Source organism: Triplophysa dalaica, chromosome 15, assembly GCF_015846415.1.
Source record: "Triplophysa dalaica isolate WHDGS20190420 chromosome 15, ASM1584641v1, whole genome shotgun sequence".
Classification (NCBI taxonomy): Eukaryota; Metazoa; Chordata; class Actinopteri; order Cypriniformes; family Nemacheilidae; genus Triplophysa; species Triplophysa dalaica.
In genome coordinates this window covers 5,004,466-5,017,029 of record NC_079556.1, presented here as the reverse complement: position 1 = coordinate 5,017,029, position 12,564 = coordinate 5,004,466, and the positions used below count along the sequence as shown (strand labels likewise).

The 12,564-nt window shown below is 36.3% G+C and overlaps 1 protein-coding gene across 2 annotated transcripts in view; it reads right to left on the bottom strand.

Annotated features, from left to right (window-relative positions):
- The window catches only part of rgs7a (regulator of G protein signaling 7a), a 42,349-nt gene that overhangs the window by 10,112 nt on the left and 19,673 nt on the right, over window positions 1-12,564 (bottom strand). For both annotated transcript variants that reach the window (XR_008909095.1, XM_056767274.1), the window contains exons 3-4: window positions 6,329-6,425; window positions 3,639-3,689 (exon numbers count right to left, since the gene is read on the bottom strand). Coding sequence is in view for 1 of the 2 variants with exons in the window: in XM_056767274.1 (XP_056623252.1) it covers window positions 3,639-3,689; window positions 6,329-6,425 (148 nt within the window). In the remaining variant the exon portion in view is untranslated. The remainder of the gene's footprint in view (window positions 1-3,638; window positions 3,690-6,328; window positions 6,426-12,564) is intronic.

Below are 12,564 nucleotides of genomic sequence, written 5' to 3'. Positions count from 1 at the left end.
TCGGAAAGTTTTTTTCGAAAATATAAAACTGTTTTGTAACAATTTTTCTTAGTCCCTTATTGGACAATTCTCGCGGAAAAGGTGTGGCAGTATGGGGAGCAGTAGAAGTAGCATGCGCAGCCGTTACTTTCACTTGTGTGCAGGAGAGAGAGAGAGAGAGAGAGAGAGAGAGCATATGTTTGCGAAGTTCAGGTGTTTGTTTGTTCACTGCATTTGGTTGATGAATGTTATATAAACGTCGGATATAACACAGGATTTGGAGATCGTTTGAAACTGATATATTTGGAGCAGTCCCAGCGCTAAAAGATGCCGCACATGATTGAGTGATGATGAGTGAAACTGATGTCTGTGTTTTGTTGACAATGTGCATTAGTTCAGCCTACCCCTCCCACAGCATGCACCATGTGATTTCGGACGTAATCGTACAGCTTTATCTATCTTTTATAAATGTGATGAAACTAAATAGTCTTCGATGATACTACTTATGCAATATTACTCTATAGGTACTCAAGATTAATATGAGATTGGCAGAAACCCAGTGTGTTAGGGCTGCTTTAAAGCTGATATCTGGTTATAAACAAAAATTCTTTAGTAAATATGTAAAAAACTTCAAAACTTGATTTGCAATGGTAAGCTTTTAATAAAGACTTATAATTAAAAATGTTAGATATGATTTATTGCCGGATGTGTTGACAGAAATGCAATATAATATACATAACTATGTCTTCAGAGGTGTATAAAGACCTTACATAATGAAGAGTTATGTTACTATATTTACATTTATCAGACGCCTTTTTCCTTCATACACCACGGGTCCCCTTACATGGCATTCCCCATGTTGTTTCTACAGTAGCCCTCAATGGACAAACTGCTCTACAGACCGCATTTCTTTAATACGTTATCTCTTTCGGGAAAGAAGCAAAAGCCTGACAACATCTTGTGCTTCGAAAGGGAGGGGTGAAGTGAGCAGTTGGTTACAATTCGCTACCTTTTTTACACATTCATACATTGGACCTTTAAGTCACAAGTAAGTCATTTGCAATTTTATGTTTGAAGCAAATGCAAAAATTAAAAAATGCAGCTTTTTAAGTAGATGTTCTGTAAATGGTAAATGCATGACATTTAGACAAAATTGCCGAAGCATGAACCATTACTGGGAACTTAAGTTAAAAACATAAGTTAGACTGGTACTGCTACAGAAAGAGAAATTTTGGATTGTATTTCTCTCTTAGTATTTCAGTGGGGTACTAACTAAGAATTAATTGATAATGTTGTGTATTTGTGCGTTCTGTGTTGTGCTCAATTCACTAAAGGAATTATGTAAATCAAGAAACTGCTCAAACTGGCTGGTAAAATGTGCCCTAAATGCAATTTGCATGCATTACTTCTCTGTAAGGAGTTATGGAGGATGCAGCAGTTTAAAGTGAGCTGACATATAATACTTTTCAGGGACTATAGCATCTCTTCACAACTGCACTCAGGTGTCTGAACTGGATTTTTCACAAACACAGAAAGCAGAGTCAATACTGCAAGTGTGGATATAATCATAACATTTTCAAAATTACTTCATGAACACCAGAATGTCATTTTTTCTATTACATTTACCCATTTGGTGTATACATCTTTATCAGTAAGTGTATTTCCTGAGACTCAAACCCACAATCTTTGCGCTACTGGCGCAATGCTTTACCAAAAGAAGTACCGGAACACATTTTAAATAAAAACTGTTTACCACCTGCTTTACATAAAGAATAACAGCACATTGTTATTGCATCAGGCAATTCTATTAATGCAATCTTTATTGAAACTAATTTACATAAAGACTTCATTGCTAAAATAACACACACTGAACTGCTCATGTGTTTTTTGTGTATATAAGACAATAGAGGAAGTGTTTTAAAAGAAGTGGAAGTTCTGAAATAAATGTTTCTCTTATAACACGCTCAACCACAAGCACCTCTGCAGTAGAAGCCATCCCAGAGTTAAACATCAATAAACTATCGTTTATTAAACTTTAACAATACAGTGTTTGCTGCATGTGTGCATGTTAGAATTTGTGTCTGTGTTGGTTACATATTAATATGCCTTTGCTTTCAGAGGTTCACTGTGCATTTCAGCGGTTATTGTTTTGGTAAGTTTCCCATCAGGGGTTTCACGAGATAAAGCAAAATAATAAGCAATGTAAAGGAGCAAAACAATTGACAGAAAGATACAGAGTGAATACTGGAAAGTAAAGGGAAGTTCTTATTTATTATCTCTCCAAGATTCCCGATATGGTCTATTGAGTATAGAGATTCGGTGCTCTTATATATTTGTTCTTTCCCCTTAACTCACACAAACACCTGTCAAATATCTCGGTGTGGACATGAAATATGGGGCATACAGTATATATCTTACTCAGTTGAATCAAATGCCAAAGATTTTCATCCTATTATCACTTCCATATCAGCATTAACAGGTTTAAACCAGCACGGAAGATTGTGCAAAGCTGTTTTTTTGTCTACAGGGATGTTAGTGAGTTTCACAGGGATTTCAGCATCTGAGAGGTCAGTAAAAGAGATGTGGACAATTAATCTGACAAATGTCCATTATTACAGAAATACATGTAAGTAAGCTGATCATTGTTGTGCAAAACGTAACCTAAGGAAGGAATTGTAGGGCCCTATGAAATCCGTTATATTTTTTCCCCAAAACACATTGATTTTGTGTTATTCATCTTTTGCTATACAATAGAAATATTTTCCCACAAATACTTAAGTATACTAGAGTATTGTCTTACCCACAGTACCTACCTACAGAAGAAACTTTGAACAGATACTTTGAATCATACAAGAATTTTATCTTATCTGTTTATATTTATCTAAATCTTACAGAAAGTTATCTTATCTCAAGTATTTTTGTTTTGTTTTAAGGTCTACCTAAATTTCACTTCTGTTGTGGAATAAAATATTTTTTTGCAATAAGTACAATTTTTTACTTCAATTTACTAAAGTAAATGATATAATCGGTGGTCCACAGTATATTATGGTCCACATTTTTTTTTATATAAAAAAATCAAGCTGGACGGTATGGTGAAATGTGTGTGTGTTATAACTTGTTCAAGTTAACCAGACTCATACTTTGACGGTTTGCCGCAAAGGGTGTTTGACAGTAGCTTTACTCAAATGACACAGTGAAATACTAAATGTTCATGTGTTTGCGACCAATACACGCAATCTGCCACTCATAGTCACGAGAAACAAGCAGATTACATATCTACACTGCATCCGAATATTTCCAACGTTACTCATAGCGTAACTTCAATATTGTAAGATATTCAGTGCTAGTTTAAGGTCCAGAAATAATACATTTGTCAGATTCTGTGCCATTCTGAGTTATACAGCAAATAAAAAGAAAATCTGTCTGCGTTTTCTGCATTAAAGAAATCACTGGGCCCTAGAATTGACAATTCCATTCCCAATCGGCTACGTTCTACAGAGTTTAGCTTCAACCCCAATTAAAGAAATTTTTTTAAAAAATCACGATGAAAATTAAGATACAATGATTATATCTGACAGCGACAATATGAAATCATCAAAAACATTAAGTTGTCAAACTTCACCCACCACAGAAAAGCATTAATGAAAAAGATGCATCACCTTGATCTTCGATCACAAGATTCTTCAGAAGCCACTGGACAATATCTGAACCTGCGCATGCGGAGAAAGAAAATATGAAGAAAAGCTTATGATCCATAGTGGGTAACGCATGACATACAATTCCTGGGTGTGTGATATTAAATGATTGATGTAAATTATACTGTTGGACTTTATTAAGACATTCATCATGATGAACTAAGTGGGATGTATCTACTGAACACATATAACAACATTTCCAAACAAACCCATAATCTGTGCAGAACTCTTTTATCAAGAGACTTGTGCAATCGGTAAAAAATCAAAAGTGCTCTATTGTCTAAGACACAATACCTTCTGCATTAAGAGTCACTTCTTTCTAATGATTTGATCGTAGAGATTTATCAATGTCATATTTTGATCATTCTTTTATTCATTATTCTTTAGCTTTCCACTTATCCTCTGTTCTTACACTTTTTATACCCTTATCCACCTCTTCCACCATTTCCTTGAAACTTGTGTCCTTCACTTTTTATCCCGATTTTCTTTTCTCACGTTTTAAGTTTTTCTCACACTAATCTCTCTTCCTCACTGAGTGTCAGAACTGCATAAATTATGTTAAAAGTAGTACAGAAGTACGGGATGCTCCAAAAAGGATCTCAGTCTCAGCAGAGCTCAACCGGAGTATTTTGTGGATTAGCAGAATATCACAATCTTCACCTCTGCACCCGTAAAGCCCCCTCTCTTCTCTCTGCAGCTTTCAAGGAATAACTGACAAGTCAACACCATGACCTACTTCCTGTAAATCCACCAAAAGTAAACTAATTCCTGCACATTAATTTCAAATTCTTGCCAAATACAATTTGACAGAGGAGGTCTTGAATCTCACACTGTAAAATATAAAATTCTTTAGGAGGAAAAAGTTGACTCCGCACCAATTATGTCAGTCAGGCAGCACAGAGTTTTTTAAGTATTAATGACCCTTTCACGAAAGATAATTAATAGGATGGACTCGACTGCAAAATTAAATGGTCTTGCTTTTGCTCTTGAAGATTTTGCACTCAATGTTTAGTGCTTTTTCATCACCCCGGTCGAACCCAAAATAATCACTTATAAACAGTTACATATTCTCCTGAGAAATTTCTTTCAAGCATATTCTGTCTTGGCCAATCGAATCATGAACACACGAAGCAGTTACAGAACCACTGTTGCATCGGCCAATCAGCATTTAGGGGCGTGTCCCCGGAGACAACGGAAGCAAGAGAGTGACTTTTTAAAGCAGGAAGAGAGAGAGAGAGACTGGGGTGTTAGCGCTTGAAGCTGGCCTTTTAATGAATCCTCCAGGGGACCACAGTCAGAAGATGGAGAGAATCTTCTTTTGAGAATTTCTCACTTCCTAATCTTCAATCTTCAAACATAGATTATGGATTGCTGTCTGTGTTAGAGAATAAATGTTATTCTCTTTTTTATGTCTTCATTATGGAAACCGAAATATGTAATATGCATTGAACAACAATGAATAGTAATTGTTCTCTTTTTGGGCTGTTTTGCATTTACAGTATTGTTTATAGGAGAGTAAAGAGTTAACAGTAAAGCAGGGATGGGAGAGGGAAAATAAAGTTACGAACTGTGCCAGGCTGCGTAAAACCACAAAATTATTTTGACCCTTCCTTTCATTGATAACATATAGAACATATAGAACTGTGAAATTAAATCTGTAGTTATTAAAGTTATTTTTTATTTAATTTTTTAATTAAAAAATATGTGACCATGCATGTCAAAACCCAGTAAGTCATTTTCGAGATTTACTGTTTTATGCATAGAATCACCCGACATCACGCAAAGAACATTTTGTGAAAATATAACTTTGATATGAAAAAGGCCATGTAAAAGATTGAAATTATACCGAAATTAAAGGAACAGTTCACCCTAAAATAAAATTTCTGTCATCATTCACTCGCCCTCAAGTTATTCCAAATCTGTTTAAATGTCTTAGTTCTGATGAACACAGAAAAAGATATTTGGAAGAATGCTTCTAACCAAACAGTTCTTGGCCACCGTTGACTACCGAAGTAGGAAAAATGACAATGGTAGTCAAAAGTATCCCAGAACTGTTAGCTTTCCTACATTCTTCAAAATACAATATCTTCTTTTGTGATCAACAGAACAAAGAAATTTACAAAGATTTTTTCTTACTATGGTAGTCAATGGTGGCCAAGAACTGTTTGGTTACAAGCATTCTTCCAAATATCTTTTTCTGTGTTCATCAGAACTAAGACATTTAAACAGATTTGGAACAACTTGAGGGTGAGTAAATGATTTCTCGTTTCAATGCTTGAAATGATGCTTGTTATTTCAGAATTACATTATACTGCTTTTGCCATGGTTTTCACAGACTGGGTCCCATATGTGTTTTTTTATGAAAATTACGTCATTTATTTATGAATATGTAGATGAAATCTGAATTAAGTCAACTCTTCTCCTCACTATTCAACGCATTGTGTCTTAAACTGAACTCCGCTGGTCAGAGACCTTTGATAGAGATCAGGCTCTCAACAGGCCGGGACATCAACTGGCTCAGAACTCAGAGTTCTGGCTGAGGTTTTATTGTACTGGTCTTTGGGCTTGCTGTGGGGTACTGGCTCCAGCAGAGTTCTGCTTTTCCAGTGCCAGCGTGGAACTGCAGCATACACAAAACAAAGTAGTCGAATTACCAGAAAACACACTGGGAATCTTGGACAGGAAACTCTTCACTGTACGAATAGGTATGCCGTTTTTCTCATCCTGCATTCTGGCAATAACATCCTCCATCTGAAAGAGACGGAGAAAGACAGTGACATGTTAGACTTAACAAGAAAATATGAAGAGCTCTTTTCCCAAATTTTTTTTTTTTACCTAGACTCGAACATTTTGTTAATATTCAATTTATCCTGCTAAAATGGTCTGTTGGCTCAGTCTGAACATATATTGAACAACAATTTTTTTTTAACAACAATTCTTTTTTTCAAAACGCTACAAATCCATCCTTTTTTAAAAAGATTTTTGGTTTATTTCTTTTTAAAAACAAACGAACAAGAGGAATTGAAACATATGACATCAGGGACTCATAATATAAATTAATATAAATCAAATAAATGCAAATGCATGAAATAAATAACAGCCAAATAAAATAAATAGTAACAAACTAAATAGTCAAATAAAATAAATATTTTCAATTTCATGTTTCTATATTTTCCACCACATACAACAAATAATTTTAAGATAAAGCGCATACAAATACCACTAATGAGCGAATTCTGATTGGTCGTGGGGAAATATCACATTTTGGCTAAAAACAGGTTCGGCACTTATAGCGTTTTGGAAAGAAACATTGATGGAGCAGTGAATAGGTTTAGTACACAGCAAAATGGCATGACAAACTCATTTTTTTTAATTTGCCGTATAATGCATTTGGAAAAGAGCTCTTCATATGCATTTAATCCAATTGCAGCGTCCGGTATAATTGCAATAAGTGGTGCAGACAATTTGATTTAGTGCCCATGTGACATAATAAAAAACATTATTGTGTGTGGAGAGTCGCACACGTTAACACAAAATATAACACATTACTATTAGTGTTAGTAGTTATTTTAAAAAGCTTTAAATATTTCTTCAGCTTACTATCTGTTTCGCTTCTGTGTACACGCATTTTCAGTGTAGTCAGTGTAATGTGTGCGCCCTTTTCAATCCCTTTGCATCCTAGATTGAATTACTTCATTCAAATAATGCAAACCCAGAGGACCAAACAGATTTACCAAATAGCAAATCACAGAACAGCATGAGGCCACAGAAACCGGGGATAAGTTCCCACAGGAAGCGAGTTTGAAGGATCAACTGCCTTTAGTAAATGATGTCATTCAATATAACAACCCTATTTATTAGATGAAGAGAAAGCAGGGGCAGAACAGCACCCATCACGTCACCCGCTCATTGATCTGCTGACATTTAGACTGTTCTAAGAGACGCTCGGAGTGTCTGAGTTAACAAGGCAAGCACTGTGAAGCGTCACCAGGGAACTCACGATCTATGCATCTGACTATATAGTGAGTGACATCATTCTAGCATTAAAACCAAAATCATGTCAACCATTTGTACCTATGAGATGTGTGAGCGAGGTTTGTGCGAAGTGTATGTGCTGGTATGTGTGTTCACAGAGAGAGAGCTCCTGCCCCAAGGGGAGACCCAGTAAACATTCAGAATTACACCAGTGATACGGAGGAGTGCGCTTCTTCCGGCTGTGATGCCTTTGGAGAGAATTTTAACAGGAAATGCTGTTCAATTCCATTGAAAACTGTTAGGGGGACTCCTGAAATAGCTTCTTTTAAATATCCAGGGAGGAAATGGTTTGTGATGGCAGTTACCAGCCACCTACAGTGTGCGCACAAACTCTGGGGGCAAGAGACTCGCACATACTCTGGTTAAAATGCTGGCTGAACTGGTGGGCAAACAGTGAAGAGCTAATTTAAGGTAATGAGGGATCTGAGCATTCATCTCACACTCTGTGACAGTAATGGAAGCATTTTCGACAGAACACAGAGAGAGAGAGAGAGAGAGAGAGAGAGAGGGGGGAAAAGATAAGGACATTTCAGTTGTATAGTGCAATGATGTGTGATGATAAAAAACTCCCAAATGCATCACTGGCATCAGCTGCACTGTGCTGCAGACAATCTGTGGCCAAGACTTCTTGTAGAAACCATCAGCACTATGTTGAAGTGAGGGGAAGGCTCATTGTTATTTCAGTCGAGCTTCTTTAAGGTCTTTCTCACAGGGCAAAGCACAGAAGTGGGATTCTGTTTTCTATTTCTTTTGTCTGTATTAAAGGGACAGTTCACCCAAAAATGAAAATTATGTTTTTACTCATTCTCTAATTGTTCCAAACCTGTATTGATGTCTTTGTTTGGATGAACACAAGAGAAAGGTATTTGGATGAATGCTTGTAACCAAACAGTTCTTGGCCACCATTGACTACCATAGTAGGAAACAATGGTAGTCAAAAGTGCCACAGAACTGTTTGATGTCCTACATTGTTCACAATATATTCTTTTGCGTTTAACAGAACAAAAAAAATACTTGTAACGCTTGCTTATGCTTATATAATGCAATGCTTATAACCAAATAGTTCTTGGCCAGAATTGACTACCATAGCAGGATTAAAAATACTTTTTTTGTTCTGTTAAACGCAAAAGATGATTTTGAAGAATGTAGGACATCAAACAATTCTGTGACACTTTTGACTACCATTGTTTCCCACTATGGTAGTCAATGGTGGCCAAGAACTGTTTGGAGCATTCTTCCAAATATCTTCCACTGTGTTCATCAGAACAAAGAAATACAGATTTGGAACAAGTCAAATGTGAGTAAATGATGACTGTCCCTTTAAAGATTTTTTCATAAACATTTCTGCACCTGCCATCGGTTAAACTTGAAGTCCTACCTCAAACTCACACCATTGGTTGAGCTATTGTGGCTGTGTGGGAAATCTCAAACAAGCACAGCAACATTTCGAATCTTAAACAAGCACAGCAAACTGCATACTAAGCCAAGAAATAAATAAAGTATTTTAACATAAAAATCTAAACACTACTGCATTAAATCTCATTTCTTTTTCAGACAACCTAAATTAAAGAGAAATTAAGAGAAAAGGCAAGGCATCACACGAAACCAAGCTGTTGTGATGCCCTGGACTGTTCTCGTGCAACACAAACAAAACAATATCTGAAACATTTACGTAGAAATTTCACTCAAAACAGACTGTCCTCTGGCGGTACATCTCCAGGGATCCCACATCTGGGGCCGCCACAGATACGAGCTCAAGCCAATCACACGACAGATCCAAAAGCCCAAAAGATAAATCGTCCGAAAAAATCAAATGCTTAACTGAATAAAGACCAAATACCATCACATCCACACATAGATCAGTCGAATGAGGGCAAATCAGACTAAATTTAAAGATGAAAGCAAATTGCAATTTATACTGACATTTCCTGAGTGAATTTTAGTGGGTAGAAATTAAATACATTACTAAAGCCTGAGGTTAAAACGTTTTAAAATAACTTAAGGTGGTCTTGTTGTCAAGCTAGTTTTCCAATCAAAATTATCCAAAGCATCCAAAACAAGTCTACGGATCAACCTGACTTTAATCTGTTTTAACAGGGTTATGGTTAAGTGCTGGTATCCTTCCTTGATTCAGAATTTTGCTTTAAGGTTGCCAAAAGCATTGAACTCTAACAAATACCATGGTGTTAAAATCCAAAAAACATTGTAGGACAATTGAGAAAATTATTATTAGAAATACTCATAATAAACTGGGTGGCACTTTAATGCAACACATTTGTATTCTTAAGCTTAAAGGTCCAATATGTAATTTTTTGGAGGATCTATTGACAGAAATGCAATACAATAAACATAACATATCTTAAGAGGTGTATTAAGACCTTACATAACGAAAGCTTTATGTTTTTATTACCTTAGAATGAGCTATTTCCATATACATACACCGCATGCCCCCTTGCATGGAATTCGCCATGTTGTTTCTACAGTAGCTCTAAACTAGGGACAAACTTTACGATACGATTGACATCCCGATACAAGGCCACGATGTGCGTATCCCAATCGGGTCATATTTATTACATTTATCATACAACAGATTTACAGCAAAATATACTTGCAGAAAACTGCCATTCGTAACTACTTATCAGTTAATCTGACAAATAAATGCATAAATTAGCTTTGAAAATTAGTATAAAGTTGCAGAAGATAAAGTCCTTATGCAGAGATCCTTGTTTCTAAACCAGGCTTTCTAGGCTACATCATATGTGTGCATGTGTTTTACAAATCGAATATACGTCTAACAAATAAATATGAATACATTCATTGAGCAGGTCCTCCCTCTTCACTTTCTACTGTGTTGAATTAAAACCTACACGACACTTACTTTACACTTCGCCTTAAACGCAACTATTTAAGTGAATGATACGAGAATGTGCTTTCATGTTTAACTTACTGCGCTCATGGATGCAGAGAGAAGGTGAGAGACCGCGCTCTTCATGATCACCCGCTGGTCACATGAAAATATAATCATGAGGGACGATCTGTAAGGATCGAGGATAAACTCTGATCAGATCTTTATACCGCTAATAATTGTAACACAATGTTTTGTGTAATATTTGAAAAATTTCAAAAGTGCTGCAGAATCGATATGGAGGCAGACGTATCAGGAGCTCATGACGATGTATCGCCCTATCGATATTTTGAATCCAGCCCTAGAAAAAACTGCTCTACAGAGCGCCTTTCGTGAACATGTTATCTCCAAAAGAAGACAACATCTTTATCCTGTGTCAGCCACCATAAAGTGTTTCGAAACACATTGCCAGTTGCAATTCGCAACCTCAGCACTAAATCCTACTAAATTTCATATACTGGACCTTTAAACCTCTTGAGATGAAGCCTTTAATTTTCAATGGGGTCTTTATACATGCAGATTTCATAACACGAAACACTTACAGTACGTGCGCATGGGGTGTACATACAGTGTTTTTATGCAACAAAATATCTGTTAAAATATATACTTAATATGGGTAAGGTTTAGGGTTTGTTCCATCATTATAAAGTAATGCAAATAAGTAAGGGATAGAAAAATTAATATCCGTTGGTGGATTGAGTGCGAAAGAAACAGAGCACATAAATGCATATTTATTCATTAAGGCCAAGTGTGCACTTACAAGACAAGTGGCCTCATCAAAAATCTTTCATACTCCCTAATTACCAAAGACAGACACCCTGAACACTCAAACACAACCTCCTCGCTTAACCCCTGTGACCCTGCGCTCTGATACCCCCCTGTGACATCACGGCCCACTCTCTCTCTCTCTGGAGTTGACAGCAGGGGTTCAGACTGCTCGTGAGAACATACGTCTCTTTCAATGATGCTTTACGTCAGAAGAGAGGGTTATTGGTTGGAAGGAGACAAGGTTATTGCTGGAATGACATGAATTTTATATCTCCTCTGCTCGTTTCCCCCTCATCCTTCACTCCCTGCCTTTTTGTGCTGCCCCTCCCCTTTCTGTTTCCAAGGCAACCAGGGTGATGATGACATCATATACATATGTCAGACTGGGGAGAGAGACAGAGGGAGATAGATGTGTTAAGGTGTGTGTGAGAAAACAAGACAGGTTGGAGAAAGGAAAAAGCAACACAATAGGAGCCACAAGTATGTTTGATCAGACATAAAATATGTTTTGTGTCATTTTCATTTCGTGATTTTGTAGGAAGATAAAATAAAATTGATTACATAATGAAAAAGGATGATAAAAACATCCATAAAAACTAAAAAAAGACAAACAAAATACATACAAAAAAGGCAAAAGATTTAACAAAATAATATAGAATATCATAATTGATATTTATAATATAAAAAAGCAGTAGAGAGATTTATCTTCATAGTTAGTTATTATACTAGTTTATTTATTTTTGCCATGTAACACCTTAGGACACGTGCAGTTTATTTGTCAACTACCCATATAGAGCTATAAACATTTCATAGGCTAAATATTTAGCTATAAATAAATACCATATATAAAAAAATCACATTTTGCCCCGAATGCCTTTCACTTCAGTAATTTCAACACACAAACTATATCTGGCCTTCCGTCCTCCATCTGCATGTGCCTGGAGACCAAAGGTATGAGCGCCCTTTCACCGAAAAATCACATGAATATTCAATCCGGCATTAAACATAATTGAATATTCAACATCAGAGAGAGGACTGTTCAGTAATTCACTGAGAACATGATGTGGTCCTGAGCATAAGAGAGCACACAATCTGTTGAGAGAGAGCATACACGCACACACACCTCAAGTTTCCAACTGATTTACTGGCTTTGAAGTCTTTCAAGCACCGTTCCAGTCCTGC